The sequence below is a fragment of the Chiroxiphia lanceolata genome, chromosome 5 (assembly GCF_009829145.1).
Source record: "Chiroxiphia lanceolata isolate bChiLan1 chromosome 5, bChiLan1.pri, whole genome shotgun sequence".
NCBI classification, from domain to species: domain Eukaryota; kingdom Metazoa; phylum Chordata; class Aves; order Passeriformes; family Pipridae; genus Chiroxiphia; species Chiroxiphia lanceolata.
In genome coordinates this window covers 35,775,460-35,795,674 of record NC_045641.1, presented here as the reverse complement: position 1 = coordinate 35,795,674, position 20,215 = coordinate 35,775,460, and the positions used below count along the sequence as shown (strand labels likewise).

The 20,215-nt window shown below is 37.8% G+C and overlaps 1 protein-coding gene across 4 annotated transcripts in view; it reads right to left on the bottom strand.

The window, feature by feature from the left end:
* The window catches only part of CPSF6 (cleavage and polyadenylation specific factor 6), a 33,760-nt gene that overhangs the window by 9,383 nt on the left and 4,162 nt on the right, over positions 1 to 20,215 (bottom strand). Inside the window, exons 2-10 of one of the 4 annotated variants that reach the window (XM_032687851.1) lie at positions 12,260 to 12,469; positions 10,228 to 10,331; positions 9,616 to 9,761; positions 8,787 to 8,960; positions 7,192 to 7,696; positions 5,885 to 5,977; positions 4,779 to 4,894; positions 4,298 to 4,451; positions 3,505 to 3,693 (exon numbers count right to left, since the gene is read on the bottom strand). In XM_032687851.1, the coding sequence (XP_032543742.1) occupies positions 3,507 to 3,693; positions 4,298 to 4,451; positions 4,779 to 4,894; positions 5,885 to 5,977; positions 7,192 to 7,696; positions 8,787 to 8,960; positions 9,616 to 9,761; positions 10,228 to 10,331; positions 12,260 to 12,469 (1,689 nt within the window). In that variant the 3' untranslated portion in view covers positions 3,505 to 3,506. Of the gene's footprint in view, positions 1 to 3,504; positions 3,697 to 4,297; positions 4,452 to 4,778; positions 4,895 to 5,884; positions 5,978 to 7,191; positions 7,697 to 8,786; positions 8,961 to 9,615; positions 9,762 to 10,227; positions 10,332 to 12,259; positions 12,470 to 20,215 lie in introns of all 4 variants that reach the window. The other 3 variants (XM_032687850.1, XM_032687853.1, XM_032687854.1) reach the window with 3 other exon arrangements.

The following is a 20,215-nucleotide window of genomic DNA, read 5'->3' as shown; positions in this document are numbered from 1 at the left end:
ATACTACATAAACTATGAGTACCATTTCCCCTCCTCCTGACACCAAAAAAATTCCAACCATGTTACTTCTTGGATCACTCCAAAGCTGAAACCACTTCAGAGAGAACTGCGAGCAGTTTTTGAAGGAGCATATGAGCCTCAGACATCAAATTATTTTGCTTACAGTGGTTTGAGAGCAGAAAAATCAGAATAAACACAAAATATGGAGTACAAAGTCTACATACATATCAACTGTTACAATATTGTGGGTTTGTCTTTGCAATTCAATCCAAATCCAGTTTAAATAGGAAATAATCAATCAACCCAATAACAAAAACATAAAATGAAAAATTTAACAGTCAGCAGTTATAGAAATTCAGACAGATTAAGATTGGGACAATGTATCAGCTAGAAATACATCATTGAGTATCAGTTAAATTAAAAAAAATTCTGCCTAAAAAAAAGTCAGGACTCATGATGATGAAATTACATTACTATTCTGTTTGTACACATTAATATTGTTGTTAATCCTTCTAAATGTCATTCTATTGGGTTCTTAAGTTTTTTTGACTAATACAAGTTAGACATTTGTCTTAAATCCATTGTTCTCTTTTATTTCTACAGGCTTTCTATAAGCGAAGGCAAGATGTTTCAAGGAAACATTCAGCTTATAGTAATTCAGGAGAATGGATTATCGATGTACATGAAGCCTTACTCAAGTGAAGGCACAAAAATCTTGCAAGAATTTAACTTTAAATCATGAAGTGTACAAACAGAAGTGTAAACACCTGCTATGGTACAACTAAACTTTTTATAGAATTTTATTGTTATAAATACATTTTGTAAGTTATTCCAATTTTACCCATCTTTATAAATGTAATACAGTACAAACCGAATTTCACTGTTTACAAAAACGTTCACATTGGACCTTTAAAATCCTTCTAAACTAGACGTGTAACGCTTTGGAAAAAAATGCCAGTACAGTATCACAGTTATGACTATAGGTACACAATTAGGAGAGGTATAGGTGCCATTCATAGGGTGCAGGCACAGAGGTAACTTCATGTTGTCTGGCAAAACACAGTATTATGGGAAATAACTCCTTTCAGCACTTTTGATATTTATTAAATAACTGAGTGTTAAATCCATTTATGAATATTATTCAATGTAAAAAATGAAACAAAAAATGTATGGCAACATACATCTTAGTGAAAATGAAACATACAAACCAGGAGATAACTATTTCTTTTATACGTGTGTGTGTGTATAAATATATAAAAACAAAACTACAATAAAGTTCTTCTTCATTAAGACAGCAACAAGACAAAATGTTTACAACTTAACTTAAAAGAAAAAAATACCAAATGCTTTCATTTACATGTAGTAGACTAAACTGGCCCTTTAAATCAAGTTCTTAGGACCTATTTTCTTCACACAAGAGAATCTTACCAACACATCCCTTTGAAAGAAAAGAGAAGTCCCAGCACACAATAAAGCTGAAGGATGTTGCAAATATAAATCCCACCTGAACTGAGACTGAACATTTTAAAATTGTTCTTTGGAAATTATAAAATGCAACCTAATGCTGTTTGGTATGTTTTCTTGGGGTAAGAGCGGAGGGAATCTATACTTGGCACAGTAAGTCCATATCCATATGCACAACACTAAATACACAAAAATTAAAGCTAGATTAATAAAGTATGCCAAGGGTTAAAAAAATTATCTTCAATTCCAGGTTGTTAACAATTTTTAGTATGGCTTGCTCATCTCCACCAGAAGAAAAACACTCTAGAAATACATCCATTACTCAGCTCAATGGTTACCACTATCAGTAAGAACTATTTGCAAATATCAAAAATATGCAGTTATTATACAAGGTAAATATCCAGTGCAATAAAAGAAACTACATTTACTTTTGTTGTATCTGTATTTTTATGTTGTTATTTTACAATTAAGAGCTACCATTACTATTTTTATTAAAATACAAAAATATTTCTACCAATCTTTTTTAATGGCAAAAAGTGGCATTAACAGAAATATACCACCATCTTTATTTCATTTGCCATGTTTCACCTTCCTATTTAAGCCTTTGACTCCCCTTTTCTAGGTTGGCTACTTCTTAGTGTTGTCCCCTGCTAGTATACGAACCCAGTACAACATCCCACTTAATTCTCAATACACTAGAGCTTTTAGCATCCGAATTCATTCTCTCCCAAAGGAGTCAGACAGTGACACAGAAGTCTGACTGAAAAGCTGACATTTAACTCATATGAAATTGTATTTTTACTTAGGAGTATACTACATTTTATATGATTTCTAAAAAGTTTTGCTCTTTAACTTCTGTAAATGAATTTCTATGAATCAACAGCACAGGCAAATCCGGAAACTAAATCTGAGGTTAAATGTAAGAAATGGAAGCTGGGCTGACAGACAAGTCTGCAAGCTTCAGTTTCATTGTAGAGGTAGTGGTAAGTTCTTCTAAAAAGGGAAAAGACCGCTACAGAGTAACTATTAGGTAGGGTTTTTTCCCAATTGTCAAATATAAGGAATCATAGTAGCTTCAATTCCCAATCCTCGAAATGGTATATTATATAAAATATAAATATTTGTATGTATTTTAAAGTAGTACATTGAAAAAAAGCATTGTTTAGCATGCTACTCCAGCTGTCTAGACATCTGATGCATGCAGACTTCAGATATATGAAATAAAAGAACACATTAGTTTGTGAACAACCAGAAAAGAATCAATCTTGGTGTCATACATTTTTACTAGTCTTCAGAAAATGACTATCATATGGAGGAGGGACTGAAAAAGTCAAGGTGAAGGGGAACAACTAATCATAAATTTTACTGAAGGTTAAACCACGAATTTAGCTAGAAGGCAGAAGATACTGACAGGTCACATTTCATAAAATAAAGATAAAAATCTGGCAGTATTTCCTGAATTTGACTAAAACTCACCAGGAAAAACAAAACAAAAACAACACAAAACAAAACAACAAACCCCACAAATACTGAAACCCAAAAAATCACCACCATACTTGTGCAAGGACAAGTGTATGTACACTGAAGTAATCCAGACGTGAGCTTACGAAGGGCTAAAATGCTGCGGTCCTTACACAAGTAGATTTTAAAATACAAAATTAGTATTTTTAAATACAACTAAGAAATAAAACAGTAAATTTCATATAATCTTTTAAGATTATAAAGAGAACGGTCTGGCTTACTGCTTTTTTAAGAACTGGTTCAACTGCTTTTCATAAAAACTGGGACCATTATTACCAGCTAAAATAAAAGAAGTGGCATGCAGAATGCAGAAGATAATTGCACAGACTTCCTCCCTCCCAAGACCGGTTACCTGTTGTTACTTACCTACGTTCATGTCAGGCGCTGCAAGAAGAAAGTGATTCAGTACATACTGCAGGATCACTTAAATGCAGACATGAATGGTGTAAATAATCTCAAACCTAGAGTGGTTACTTCTAGTAAGTCAGTAAAGTTAAAAACCATGAAACAAATGCTCACCTTTAACGGTGACGATATTCTCTCTCTCTGTCTCGTTCTCTGTCACGATCTCTGTCGCGATCACGATGCCTCTCCCTTTCACGGCTTCTTTCCCGGTAATAGTCATCATGACGATCTCTACTACGTGATTTGTGGCGCCTACTTTTTTCTCGTGACCTACTGTGGTCCCTCTCTCTGGATCGTTCACGTCTTCTAAAAGAAATTACTTCATTAAATTTTTCTTCAAAATATTAGTCAGCCACATACCACTCTTGCACTCTGCTTATGAGCACGAATTTGACCAAAAACAGACATAAGAGAAATATCTGTTTACCATGAGGCAGGTATGTTTTTGTATATAACATAAAAGACAGCTGATATAAACAGTGGTGGTTAAGAACTCAGTTACAGGTAGTAAGGGGCATCCACTTTTTGATCTAGCAAAGAAAAGCCAGAAAGTTCATGCTCAGATTGGAGGATGACTGAAATCAGCTGGGGAAAATCCACAATAACTCAAACGATCACTGCAACATGGCTGCTAATCTGTGTACAGAAAGTATGTGCCAAAACCATGAAATAAAGCAGAGTTAAATTTAAGCTAGTCAGATCAATTTTGAAAGGAGGGCTAGTTAAAAGGCACTTTTTCTAAGTTCAGGAAATGCTTATTTGGTTCTTTCACACATTTCTTGTCTTGTGCAACTCAGCAATCACTAAGCTTCTTACATGACTTAGCTTCAGTTTCTTCTCTGTGAACTAGTCCTGCCCTACACCTTCTCTTTTATAAGTAAGAGCAGATGGAAGAGGAAAGTTTTACCTGGATCCAGAACCATAAGACTTGGACTCAATTCCATGAAGGCAGTCCTGAAGAGAGCTAATAAGTACTTTACAGCGATCATCTGCAGATACTTTGGACTGTTTGATTAAGGAAATTGCAGTTACCAAGGTCTCTATAGCACTTCCATAGTCTCCTGAAAATGATGTAAACTCAGAATCAGAAAATTATGCAAATTAAAACATAGATTTCTATCTGTAACACTACTGTCATTTTGAGTATCTTCTCTTCAACAGCCATCTAGATCATTTACTGTAGAATCAAATATTAAAATACTGTCCAGATCAGTACTCAGAAGGCATTCTCAGAAACTGAAGCACAGTACAAAATCAGTCGTAAGTTGTACCTAAATTCAGCATCCTATTAGGAAAATGTGGCTTCAGGCCTTCCAGATTCCTAATAAAAGAACCCTATAAATTCTTTTCAGCTGGGAAGAATAGTAAACATATTGAGTTTTACTAACCAGCACTGGCATCTGATACAGCTCTCGAAATGGCACTGCTTGAGATCGCCCTATTTCTATTCATGATTTCTTCAAATTCTGCTTCACTTAGAGGTGTCCTTGCAGCATCCATTTCTCTGCAAGCAATAAAACTACTATTTAAAAGGTTAAGCAGAACTTCAGAAGTTATCATTGCAATTTCAACAATCCAAGTTTGCAACTTTAAGCAGTGACAAACAGAAAAGAAAGCAGGATCTGGATTTGGTTTTGGTTTTTGTTAAGGACCACTGTTACAGTATAAAATCCTGAAAGCTAAAAAAAAAAAAACAAACCACCAAACAAAAAACCCCAAAACCTAATTAATACATTGCTGTATAAATAGACTTATTTTTTGTTCATCCCACCTATTTCAAACATTCATCAGCACTTAATATTGTGCTTTACAAATATTTACAATTTGCATAAAATTCTTGAAGGTATGTAAATAGATATTCCCAATTGAATGGATGTGGAAATACATGTACATAGGCAATGCAACTTTGAGCAAAATTAGAGATAATTTTTATAACAATACTGGAATCAGAACTATATGATCCTGTTTCCCAGATCTTAACTAAGACCAGAACGCTGTAACTTTTGAAAAACAAATATAGTTATCATCTTTAAAACACTCAGTTTTCTGAATGCTATGTCAACATTTTACAGCAATTTTTTTTTTTTTTTTTTTAATTTCTGGTCAAGTTCAAGGTACTCCAATTTAATCTCCAAACTAGTCACAGTAAGGAGGAAGCATTAAAGCAGAATCCTCATACTCATTACACTGTACTTTAATTATCAGCTACCTATACAGGGTTTACAAAGCCACAGAAGTAAACCTAAATTTTCCCAAAAGTTTTGCAGTGTCCTATTAGCCAGTCTCTGTGTCACAGAAAATTTGGAGAAATGTGTTAGAGACAAATGCTGAGACTGTCAAACTGGCCCACTGCTTGTTATTTCTAGAACAGTGTTAGTTCTTCTGGTAGAAAGAAAATGCAGAATAATAAGCAATGCTATCCTCTTAATTGCAAGAAGTGGAACAAGATCCTATAGCCAGTTTAGCATAAGAGGAAATGTCTAAAAATTCATACCTCCCTGAGTTTTGAGTATTATTTTTCGTGTGCCTCCCATAGAATGGAATATGTAATTTTTCTCTTATGGACATGTTATTTCCAGTGAAACGCCTATGATATATAATTAATGACAATTTAAATAGTTATGGATGATAGCTTTAACATTATTAATGAAAATACTGGACAGTAAGTTATACTGTCCTATTCCCACTCCTTCCCTCCCCAAACATTCTATAAACTGCAGACAACCTTGATTTTGTCCATCAAAAAACACCCAACACCTTATAGTCTTCTTATATTTCAGGCAATTAAGCCAAAAGCTTGAATTTCAAGAGGTTTTTTTTATATGAACATAGTATGTACAAATACTTGGGGTTTTTTAAACTTTGTGATAAATGAATCAAAGCAAAGCATCTTTGCAGAAAACATTTTAAGCCAGAGAAGTGTGTCTCATGCTAGCAGCAAAATTACTACTAAAAATTCAAATCTAACTGCAAAAAGTGTCTCTTACAGTTTATATCAAAATTTTCTGCGACAAATACAAATACAAAAATTAAGAAACAGCAGCAAGACAGAGATGTTTGAAGTCACACATGAAAAAGATGTTTCAAACAAGATGTGAAACACTTGACAAATCGAGTCAGAGACTTAAGAACTCTGTCCCAGATAGGATTAACCACAGGAAAAGCCACCGCTACAAACACAGCAAGATTGCATCAAATGAGCAGAAACATCTTGACTGGAGAGGAAGATAAAACTCTTGCAGTAAATGCACACCTGGTTTTTGAGACAAACACTAATTTTTAATTGAATCCTGAAGAGAAAACAGACAAGCAATGCTGCTGGAAGATGAAAATGGTATGAGCTTGGTATGATCTCAACATATGCACATATTTGAAAAGGAAAACTCCAGAGCATTCTCAAAAGGCAGCCTGCAAAGCATGATGACACATGTAAAAGTCAGAATTTCAAGTTAAGACAGAAGCACAACTAGAAGCTGCTGCATAAGAAGTGATATATAAGTTTACATGTAGAACACACGGAATGATGACACTGCCAAATACAGTGAAGACAAACAGTTCAGAGCTGAAAAGGGAAAGTGAGATTATTGGTGTTGCATTTCAGGATTTTCTCACTGCTGCAAATATCTTTCTCAGATATATTCCCCTGGAGAAGTAAAAAGGGGCAAACTACAAGGCTGTTGGGATCCCTTCTGGCCCTACTTCTAATTGCTTCTAACATTTGCATTAAAAGGGAAAAACCAAATGCTTCCTACAAGAGGAGTAAAATCTGCTACCCGAGCACATTAGACCAAAAGAACTCACCTTCCAGGTGGCCCATAGTCACCTCTGTCATATGGTGGAGGTCGGCCATATGGATCTGTCGGAGGTGGGCCACGACTGTCTGAAGTAGGTATGCCACTATTGGCAGGTGGGGGGAAGAAAGCTGGATTCACATGTGGTGCCGGTGGTGGAGCACCTGGAGGTGGCCCAGGGAGATGTGGAGGAGGAGCAAGAGTCAGGGGTGGCCCAAGAGGGCCAGGTGGACGAGGGGGAAATGGACCCGGAGGTGGAGGTGGACCCTGCTGAGGTGGTGGTGGACCTGGTGGTGGCCCATAGCCTGGAACTGGTGGTGGAGGGCCTGGAGGAAGTGGCCCAAGTGGAGGCTGACCAAAAGGCTGTCCTGGAAACAGAACTGGTGGTGGTGGACGGTCACCACGATTAGGAGGTCCAGCTAACGGAGGTGGGAGGACCTGACCAGGAGGCGGAGGGCCTGGTGGGCCTGGTGGGCCAGGAGGACCTAAAGGTGGACGTGGGGGAGTTTGTCCAGCTAAAATAAAGAAATAAAAAATAAAAATAAAAACAAACAAACAAAATTGAGTTAATAAGTACAAAGAAATAAAACATTTTAACACTCTTTCCTTTTTCTATTCTTAAGAACAACAACAAAAAACAAAAGTAACCCTCACTGAACATTGTGCAACATATACAAGACATGCACGGTCCCACTTTGGGTCCAGTAGCTTCGAAAATTTTTAACTTATCTGTATCTATCAATACTAGATATCTACAAATATCTAAAGAGAATAACGTTATCTTGAAAACTGGCAACTTCCCACCCTCCCCAAAACACAACTTGCTGTTGTTATCAAAACCCCCCAAAGCTTACGAAAGCTAGAAAACATTGCATCCTACTCACACCCGATGCTAGTCTTTCATAGGGGGCTTAAGACACAAATATATATTAAAAATATGGGAAAAGCTATATTAGAGAAGGTATCATAAACACAGTATCCAAACCTACTTTCAGTTTGAATACGTCCCTTTGACTGCTGGTAGACAGTCTACTACTGAATGACATTTACTAAAAAATACTTCAGCTGAAAAAAGAACTTCACTGCAGTGCAAACCTAATTGTTTAACAGATTTCATCCATATCAGATATTTGACTAAACATGAGCACCTCTTCTTCAAATTTCTGGTATTTTAAGTGCCAACTAACTGACCTGCCAATGGACATGAATCAAAGTTGAATTTCTGATCATGTGCAAGCTTGCAATATAATAAGGAAATCTGTTACTTTACCCTCTGCAACACAGGCATTTTCACCCCATACAGCAAATCAGAACTGCATTAAAGCCAAATCTACTTGCTATCATGATCTATTTTACTTTTTTAATACTTAAAAAATATGTATACTGGAATGTATCTAAAAATGTTATCTTGCTATTAAATTTAGTAAGTACAACTCCCTGTTGAATATCAACAAAGAAACAGTCAAATCCTACAGTTTAGCTGTGAACACTGATAATGGTTCATTACTCAACTGCCTTAATTTTTTATCATTTCCCAAGTAAGTATGCCATATTAAAACAAGAAAACACAAATAAAACTGAAACTCCATAGATGAATAATTTTACCTGGGAAAGGTGGTGGTGGACCTCCCGGCCCTGCTGGTCCAGGGAATCTGTCTCCACCTGGAATGGCACCTGGAAAACGGCCTCGACCTCTATTACTAGGTGGAAATGCCGCTCGTGAGCTTCCTCCTGGGGGACCAGCTTTACCTTCCCCAGACATCTGGCCAGACTGTGTGGCTGCAATGGAAAAGCAGAAGTGACATTACATACATCAAAATAGGTTAAAGAATTTTAACACTCGGTCTAAAGCTTTATGCAGCGCTAAAGCATTGACCCTATGAGCACTAGCTTGTTCCTTGTACCCAAACCCAAAAAATCTGGGGAGGAAAGTGTGCTTTGCTGAAGTATGGCAGTATTACACTATACTCTGTACTAACAGAAGAGCACCAGGAGAGACTGCCAGTCCTTCCTCCAATGCAGCCCAAGGCCACAAACGATTAGGACTGGGAAACACAAGACACGGTGCTGAAGTACAACACAGAACCTTTCTTCCCTGTTCTGTCATAAACACAGATGGTCTAGACATTGGAATTTAGTCCAGTTTGTCTACAAATGTTAAGTTTCGAAATGTTCTTGTGCTTTTTTAAAAATTACATCCCCAAGAAATTGAAAAAGCATCTCCAGCTGTTAAGAGTTGCACAAATCTGTAACCTTCTTTCAGAGAGTGCAGCAGCTTTTTGGTGTATTGAGTGATTTCTTTAAACAAATATGCAGCTAGACTCTAAGTATTTTATAGCTATTTTAAACTGTGTAGAAGATATCATATGCTGAGAAAAAAACCTGCCATACTACTTTTTCTGTTTTTCCAAGACAGCACATAAGAAAAGCTTACTTTTCCTTGACTGCATTTCAAATTGACTCAGAAACTGTTTATTACACGGAGTTACAACAGGATTCTGCCCATGCAATTCTCTTTTAGGCAACAAATCCATCAACTTTTTGGAGGATGCTTCTGATCCCACACCCACAAGGGCAAACCTGAAAGGAAACAAAAGAGTTACACCACAGTTTTTCCATTTTCTGGATATCCTGATGCTCCATGGAAAAGATAACACACAGTAAACAAAAGTATACTTAAAAACCATATACAGAAACTGTCTCACAGGCTTTAGTCTAGTTTTCAGAACAGAGAAGATAATTTATTCTAGGACATAAAAGAAAAAACCAAAACCACCACACTAACAAATCTAGCAATAGTCTTAATGAAGACGGCCAACAAGTTTTAAGTGTGTTTAGTGAGACACACAATACCATCATAAAAATTTATGCCCGAAATTTAAGTCATTAGTATGAAATTACATGTCCAACCATTGTTAGATCAATAAGCAAAGATTATCAATTCACAGACTGATAGTTATAAAAACTGAGGACTCCTTCCCCATTTTCTTGCTCCTAAACTTCAGTCCACGTACATATACAGAAAAAACAAATAACAAGTTCTTACCCTTTAGACTGGCCATTAGCACGGTTTTCAAAAAATTTTATCTCCAAAATATCATTTACCCCCAGTGAATGAACTGCTTCAGTTAAGTCTTCATCTGTTGTCCACTGAAAAATATTTTTAATATTCAACTATGAAAGCTTATCTAAAACATTAGGCAAAGGGCAACTAAGTTTTCCATGCATTTTGTGTGTGTGTGTGAAATTGATCCAGAGGAATACTTTATTCAGCTGTCAATATATTCTAACTTTTGAAAAGTACTCATTTTTATTTTACAATTCTCAAAAACCTGATTTTTTAATATACATGCTTCCCCATATGCTACATTGCATCAACCCCATTCACACAGTATACCAGTTATAGTATACCAAAAAAAATTTGTAATTGCGTCACTTTTGTCTTCTGAAAGTGCAAAGCTTAAACTGGGCTAATGAAATAGTATTGAAATACTGCTATTTTTCCACACCCAATCCACATTTTCTCCCTCTAATACTATTATTTACATACAAACATCAATTTTAAATACCTTATTAACCAGGTGCTTTTTATGAGAGCTTTGACTAGTGAGACTTTAGTGAACATACTATTTACACAAAGAAAGTAGGATCTATAGACAAAAGTAGGGAAACTTGTACATAAAACTATGGTTAGAAACATCTGCTTCCACTTAACCAAATCTACTTGCTGTAACTTCCTATTAATTACTATGTAATGTTTAACAATTTCACTCATATCCAAAGACACATAAATACACTAATATTTATGGGTTTTTTTCCTACTTCTATAATTCCATCACTCCTTTAAATTTCATATGAGGAGTACAAGGCAGGCTTTCAAGATTCTGAACTACTTGTCCCATCTCCCTCAAATAAAAGCTTCTTTTAAAAATTCAACAAATTATTTTGCTGAAAGCTAAATGCAAAGAAAACACAATACCAACACTACAGTAAATAAATGCACTTTCTGCAAATAACTTAATTTGTGAAGCCAAAGAGTAACAGGTACAAATTACTGAACACTGCCCTACTTGCTTTAGAAATTCAGACACTTGACTTGGATAAGTTCAGCTAATTCATGCAAATTTTACTGATTCCATTCAGGTATTTCAAAACGGGACAACTGTTAAGTCAACAGCTCCTTTACTTACCCATTAGCTCCTGAAATACTGTAATAACTAATGAGAAAAACACCCATAAAAGCATTTTTTTCAAGTTTAGCACTAGTAAGAAATTAATCAGAAAATGGAAAAAAACCAAATAAGAACTTTGCATGTGTGGGCCTGGAAGAATTTGATTTCACGTAAACAGGTAAAAGATTCACTTAATTCAGCTACTGACCAGCTCTTGCACTTTGTTTGCTTAACTGCAATTGATTTTAAAATGCTTTAATGCTAACAAAGGTAATTGTCTTTAGGAGGACCGCAGTTCAGTGAGTCACTGTAAACCTGTACTTCTTGGTAGAAGAAATAAGCCTCAGGACAAATACCTGAAAACAGCTGTGTTATAAGAGTCACCGCCAGCAGAAAAAGCCCCTGGAAAAATGTGAAAAGTGATTTCAAGAAAATCCTAGAGAGCTTTCCACCTCCTTTTAAACTGAAACCTTCTGCAAAAGTTTACTAAAAATGGTGTTTGTTCAGTAACGTTAAAGTATCTACAGGTATAAAGTATTTCATAGTTTAAACTTGTTCTCCTCTTTCATTCCGTTCCCTGGAAAACTTAAGAAGGCATTAGCACAAATATCCCTTCGTAACACTTAAAACGTGACAGAAACTTGAAAGTTTGTATTTACTGAAGACTTTCTCAATTTTTAAGACATCAGAACAGCTCCAGACAGGTTCACTAAATTTCAGGTAAAAGGGAAAAAAACACGACCACAAATAAAAATAACCTCACACCACCAAGAAAACCAAAATCACCTGCTTTTTTTGTACTCGTAATATTTCACATAAAACACTGTAAAGCAAAAAAATTTTACAAATAGTTATTGTCCATAATTAAAATTCCTGTCTACAACATAATAGCAGTAAGATACTTACCCAAGTAAGATTTCCAATGTACAAGGCAATTCTCTTTCCAGTATATGTGTAGACAACATTTGGTGCAGCTCCTTTACCTACATCATCCCCAACCGATGGTGGGAGAGAATCCATGTAATCACGATCCTCTGGAGCATCTCCATTATTTGCAGATGGAGAAATTACATCATCATATAAATCAATCTGATCATGTCCACCATATTCAGCCTCCTAAAATAAAAAAAAAGACACCTTGATTATATTTAATATTGCATGCACTCTTAAAACTTGAAACAAAAAGCTGTGATAACTGTCACGCTCCACAGACATTTTAAGTCTGATCCAACACACACAAACATCTCTGCTGAAAAGTTAAGCCTCAGCTTCACCCACAATAAAACATAAAATACTTATGACAGTTATGTTCTAAACTGCCAGGGGAAAGAAAATACTTCTGACCACTGTTTTCCAGTTGCAATACTTGTGCCCTTGTAATACAAGCAGAAATCCAAAAATCCACAAGCCCTACTCCCAGGATGATATACATTAGAAAGCACAAGTGTCATGGTTTTACCCCAGCTGGCAACTAAATACCACACAACCGCTCATTCACTCGTCCCTCCCCAACCCCCCTGTGGAATGGGGAAGAGAATTAGAGAAAGGTAAAACCTGTGGGATAAGAACAGTTTAATAACTGAAACAAAATATTATAATTATTATTGTTGTAATGAGAAGAGAGATAAAGAGACAGGAATGAAGTCCAAGAAAGACTTCATTACAGTCCCACCAGTTTACATACTGGGCATAATGTTCTGCCATCTCTGATGCTTTTCTATAATACAGCAGGTACAGTGCATCTCATTTTTTCTGGTACGTTATTATACAGTGGGGCCTCTTTAGCACATGTTACCTCCACTTCTGTTGACATTCTGGAATCTTTGTCTTCTGGCCAGTCCATGATCACTTTCAAGATTCCTGGACAACTGGGATTTCCTGTTTGAACTCATTGTGTGATGGCTGCAATCCACTTACTCCATGTAGCATCAGTTGCACAATGCATAGAGAAGACCCTGCCTTTGAACATCCAGCCTGGTTGGGGTGCCAGGAGGAGCTGTGCTTCAGCACCAACCGCCTCCAAAGTGGCTTGAGCCCCATGATTAGCTGCCAGGATCTCTTTTTCAGCTGAAGTATAGCAGGTCTCAGATCCTCTATATCCCCAATTCCAAAAGCCTAGGGGTTGACAGTATAGAGCACATTGCTGCTATTTTGTTGATCACATCCACTGAGATCTGCCAACATCCATCTTGCCATTTTATTGCCAAAAACTGAATCTCCCATGCGGGTCCCTTGACCTTTATTTTATGACAAAATCAGCTTTCAGAAGGATCTGGACTATTTTCTTCCCTTTCTCAAAAACTTCTGCTGCTGTATTGCCCCATACAATAATATCCATGTACTGCAGGTGTTCTAGAGCTTCACCCTGTTCCAGTGCAGTCTGGATCAGTCCATGGCAGATGAGAGGGCTGTGTTTCCACCCCTGGGGCAGTCGATTCCAGGCATACTGGACATCCTTCTAAGAGCAAGTAAATTGTGGCCTGCCCAAGGGATTGAGAGAAATGCATTGGCAATATCTCTTGTGGTAAACCACTTGGAGCCTTTGACTTCAGTTCGTATTGGAGTTCCAGCATGTCCAGTAAGGCAGCACTCAGCCTTCATTCACGCCACAATAGTCCACTGTTAGTCTCCCCTCTCCATTATACTTTCACACTGGCCATATGGGGTTATTGAAGTGTGAGTGGGTCCTGTTGATCGCTCCTTGACTCCTCAGTTGAATCACAGGAGTCTTGGTTGGTGCGATGTTGCCGCCAGTGCAATGTTGTGGTAGCAACCAGCATCTGTTCTTTGACCTTCAGCAACCTACAACAGAAGGGTCCTCCAAGAGACCAGGCAAGGCAGGCAGCTGCTTAAATTCCTTTGCCTCCAAGGTTGTACTGAGCACCCACTGGTACCATTTGGGTCCTTGAAATACCCTCTCCTGAGAGTCTTTGCCAAGGATAAACAGAGCCTCCGGGCCAGTCACAGTGGGGTGCTTTTGCCACACACTCCTAGTCAGGCTCACTTCAGCTTCCAATACAGACAGCTCTTGGGATCCCCCTCTCACTCCAAAAATAGTAATGCCCCTGCATAGCTGAATGGCATTAGGGTACCCTGTGCACTGGTGGCTACTAGAGCATTATACTCCTGTGAGCCTGACACGCTAGGCCACAAGATACATATAGTCCAGTAAACTGGCACACAATAACACACTCTACAAATTTCTGCTTTGTGGGTCACGTGCATTGGAATTCTTCTGGATCTCTGGGTGACTGTGCATTGCCTGGGTCATAATAAATCATCTCTAACAAGCTAATACCCCTCAGGTGCTGGACAACTCTCTCTGTGGTGGCCTACTTGCCTGGGTGACAAGTAACATCTTCCTTGAATGGATGCCTTTCCTTCACACTCCACAGTAGTTGCCTCCAGAGGCTGAGGGCTTGTAGCCCTTTTCCACTCACCTTGTCAACGCCCCTTTCTCTAGAAGGTGATCCCAGCTGCTTGGTCTCCCTACCCTTTAATTCCAGGCTACTAGCCTCTTACCCCAGAGTCAGAGCAGCCAGGTGGTAATGTGCTCACCTGGTCAACAGCTGAAACATTTCTGCATATCCCACAGCTCACTCCGGGATAGGGATTAAGTGGTTCCCTCTTGTTCTGCCCCTTCCTCCTGTTCTTATGATGGCCCTGCTTTGCCCTCCTTTACTAAATGAACTCTTTTGTGTCCACTTCTTCCGGTGAAAAGGAGTGACTGACGTGAAAAGGAGTGACTGACGCTGGCACTGGCTGGTCCTCTGGTTCAATTGCATCACCCTTCGCCAGGGTCTGAGCAGCCACAGTGCCTGTCACTGGATTTGAGTAGCTGCAAATAGTTGCTTAACCCTAAACAAGACCTGGCACACATTCACGGTTCCTGGCAATAGGGCCATGCTAGTTTCCACATCCTAAGGATATTCAAAATTTTCAAGAGCTATTTTTATTAGCCTGGCAGAGAAGGGGAAGATGTGGAATCATGTCTCCTCCATAGGACGAGTTAACTCTTAGAGGATGAAATGGAAAAGGTCTAATTATTAATAGTTTCTAATAGATGGCTCACAAAAGTACAGAGATGACGGAAACACTGAGTACAAATACCAGATTAGTTTTGTGACCAGCAATTCTGTCATATCATAAGCCAGTGTTCATAGATTCATCGAAAGGTTTGGGTTGGAAAGGACCTTAAAGATCATCTAGTTCCAACCCCCCTACCATGGGCAGGACAGCTTCCAGTAGACCAGATTGTCCATGTTAAAGTACAGCATGATAACCTTAGACCAAATTCCACAGGTGATAAACAGCATAACAGAGAGCACACACTGTAAGTAACTCTGAGAACAAGCAGAACAGCTATGAGAGCACAAAATCAACATTGTGACCAGTGACTATTAAACTAATATAATGAATGCTTATAATAATTTTGTTCTAGCACATCTAGTCTGCTTTATTATCTCAACCCATTATGTCCCAGGATAGGTGACAAAAAAGGACTGCTACAGTTTAAGCTCAGCTGGTAACTAAGTACCACACAGACATTTACTCACTCCTCCCCCCAACCCCGATGGAACAAGGGAGGAGCATAAGTAAAAAGGTAAACCCAGTGGATTGAGACAACAACAGTTTAATAACTGAAATAAAGTAAAATGTAAAAATAGTAATGGTGATAATGAAAAGAGAGACAAAAAAAGAGAGGAATAAAGCACAAGAGAGACAAGTGATGCACAATATAATTGCTCACCACCCACTGACCAATGCCCAGCCAGTCCCCAAGCACCATTTGGCCCCTTCTGGCCAACTCCCACCAGTTCATACACTGTGCATGACATTCTGTGGTATGGAATATCCCTGTGGCCAGTTTGGGCCAGCTCTCCTGGCCATGCTCCCTCACAGCTTCTTCTGCACATCCTCACTGACAAAGCATGGGACACTGAAGAGTCCCTGATTTACAGTGAACACTACTTCACAACAACAACAGTGCGTTAATGATATTCTCATACTAAATCCAAAATGCAGCACTGCACCAGCTACTAGGAAGAAAATTAACTCTATCCTAAGACAACAAGCAATGTGCAAAGTAAGGCTATCAAAACCCACTCTCAAATGAAAAAATTTTTTTCCATTGAAACATTTGGTAGAGAGAACAGACTGAGCTTCTACTGAAAAACAAAACATTCTAACTTTCAGACTTTTACTGGATTCCTAACTTCATTTTTATCTCCTTATTCAAAGCGGGGCAGACAGGGACAGAATTCTGTTTTGTTTCATTAAATTTAATAAATCCACGGGTTTGTGTTTATTAGACGTTTACTTATTCATGGGCTACAGAGGGACTATTCTATAGCATCACTGCTGCCTCTGGAAAATTTTGGTTCAGAAAAGCATCCTGGGGTTTTGGAGTGAATCACCCCCTTCTCCCTTGGATTGGTACATATTTCAGCACAGCTCTGGCCAAGTGAAATAAATTCCTTTCAGAGGCAATTTCAGAGGCAATGGAAATGAGAGTTTCTTTCCAGAAGCTCTGCTTCATGTGTTCAACAACTGCATCCTACCTGCTAAATGGGAACAGACATGTCAAGATTAATCTGTGGTCCTCCAGACAGCTTTCAATTTTAAGTGTGGTAGGAATATTTGGTCAAAAAGGCCAGAGCAATTAAGTCTGAAGTAGACCATGCAAACAGTGTGTTAGGCAGTTGGAGGGGCCTGAGCTTCAACTGCCTCAATCTGCTGATGGGCTACTAACAATATACTACTCTTTCATTATAGAGATATGTTCTATCATCACCAAAGACAGACAATTAAGAGAAAAATTAAACACTGACTGTAAACGATAATAAATTCCTTACAAAAACATGCAAAAATTTGTTTTAAAACATAACATAACCTTAATCAGTGGGATCATTTAATTGGAAATATGAATGAAGTTGGGTATTGTACATTTAAATTAAGGAGTTATTTTTAAAACAAAGACTTCTTGTGATACTTGTCATTTTTCATCTTACAGTTAGTGATCACATTCAATGGTGATCAATCCCACAGTGGAACACTGCTACCCTTTTTCACTATCCTAGCAATCACTCGTGATAGAGTAATGCAACCTCTGAGACAGAGGCCCCACCGAAATGTCTACTGGAAGGAAGGCAATAACTTCTCAGTGAAAAAGAGTGGTCTGAGAAGGCTTAAGAAAGCCTAGCAGTGTTTAATGTTAACCTTCAGCTTTTATATTTACTTTCACAGTTTGCTTTGCCAACAGGCAAAAGCTGAACTTCAAAAGCCTGCAGAGGGTTCCTGGACTCTTATACACTTCTCCAGAACAGAAACTGCCTTACCTGGTTTTGGTATCAGAGCTATTTCAGCATCCACTATTAATTTTTGTATCTAGAAACACACACACATCCCCCCTAGACAGAACAGTTCAAGTTACCAGATATGACAGATAGAGAAAAACAAGCTGGATTCCACAAAAAACAGGCTGCAAAGCTAGGAATCATTGTTATAAGCCAAATATATCCACAACCATCATCAGATGATCCACTGCCTTGAACATATGAAAATATCAACTGCTGCTTATACAGAGAGTGTAAATAAAATAAATAATATTAATAAATAAAAAAACCAACAAACAGGTAATCTAAGTTTCAGCATTGTCAATCAAGTAGATTTAATCCTCAGTAAATTGCACTGTCCCAACACTTCAATCAAAAAAATCCCTCATTCTTAAGGTAAGTTTATCACCATTAATTTAAGTAAGGGTTTCATATTTCACCTAGTCCGTCCAGTTCTCAGTTTGATTCCTCCTATCGCTGTAGCTAATGAAAGCAGGTTCATAGAACTGCCTGGGACAGGCCTAAACATGACATCTTACAGCAAGATTAAGGCTGATGTCACGAAGAAATGTAATTCTAGTCATCTGTGTATATGAATGACGACTTCAGAGAAGGAGAATTTAGTCTTGGTAGACAGATCCAAACAGGCAACCACCAGTCTTACAGCAGATATATGTACACTAACCTATTTTTCTGAGGTCAGCATTGCCAAAATACCAAAGTAGGATGCAGTCCACAGTTCTGCTACACTTCCCTAGCAGCAAGAAACTCCTCTGAAACAGATCAAGTCTGTATCACATAGGCTTTCAAGTCACCATCAAAACAGGAAGAGAATTATTAGGGCAGCAGAGCCTACATATAACTAGGGGAGGGTGTGGGGAGAAGGGCAGGCAGGGCAAGCAAAGTGCCCAGTAGCATCATTGTCTTAATTTAAATCAATACACAACAGAAAACCTGATGTTCTCTATAAATCTCTTCTTGCATCACGCTGGTTCTGCAGCCAGCATGGAATTCGTTCAGTTACCAGTCCGTCTGCAAGGTGTGTGCTTAGATGATTAAGAATGATCTGAACCAGCAACTGCAAGCATACATAAAAGAGAGTTGTCTTGATGGATGTTGCACAAGACCCAACAATCCTTTCTCCTTCATATATGTTCCACAGAAATTTACCTAAATACACCCTTCCTTCCTAGATGCAGAAAAGTAAGGAAAAAAATACAGGAAGTATTACTTCTCTAGTCTCAGCTATTTAAACAAATGCTCTCCTGGCACCAGGAACCAGTTTTGACCTCTTCCAACTTCCTTAGTTACAAGAAGGATATCAAGCATGAAGAGGAATTATTTCTGCTCAATTATAGTAATTCACAATCTTGCAGATAAACATGCTAAGAAACAAAGTGAGCACCGCTGTTCTGGCCCCCTTTGCAGCCAAATCAAATTAGTAATGCATTTCCAAAGCCTATGTTTTAACTAGACCACAGTTTGAAATACTTTAACATTTTTTCTTGAAAATCAGGACTGAAATTTCAAATTCTGTGCTAATCAGTGGGACTGGGTGAATGAAAATATATGTTCTCAAAAACACAAGCCAGACTAGCTGTTACACTTCCAGTTACTCAGCCCTTCCTCAAAATTTTGTGTTTTAATTGCCATTTGCAGTGTTTTGCAACATTCCAATATAAAAGCCATAAACACATGGAACTTCACATCATGTTTGGAAGGGACAAGCTGAACATGTAATTTCTTTTTGGAACTTAGCAGCCATACTCCTCTGAGTTGCAGAGAACTGCTCACTTCCTTTACAAATGCTGTTTTGGAAATGACTTGTGTTGTTGTCAGCAAAATTTCTTTAAGCTCTCAGACTTGCTTTCTCTACACAACTCTGCTCAGCTTAAGAGTCAAACACTCACACCTCCAAAAAGACATTTAAAAAAAATCAAATGAAGTAATTAAAATTTCATGAAACTTACTTTTGTTTCTGGAAAAAAAATAAAGAAAAACTAAATGATCCATGTTCTCCTTTACCACTTTTCTCACTCAAGTTACAATATTTGTGGTCAAAAACTCTAAACATGTTAGTATCCTCACTTTTAAATTAAAAAAAACGTTTGTAGGTCCTGAAGAATAACATGCTAAAGAGATAAAAATCTTTCTGGTCTTGATTAGCTGTCTGAACACACAAACTGAAACCCTAACAAAAAAAGGCAGCCTTTTATATTTCTAAAATAGCACGCTGGCTATGGCAGAAACATCCACCACAGTACACAAGTTTGTTAGACCATGAGATTAACTCTACAGGCCCAAATGCTCTCGGTTCTACAACTAGCACAGCACTAAAATTTAAGCAACTTGATGTCTTCTAACTAAAAGTTGCAGAGTAATTACAGAGTTACAAAGAATAACTAAAAATTCACAAGTAGTCAAAAGTATAAATTAAATATAGGTAGTATCACTGTTCAAGTTAGAACAAAGTGAAGAGGTGCCAGATAAGAAGGTCTCAAGTTTTCTTTGTAGTTTGATATTTACA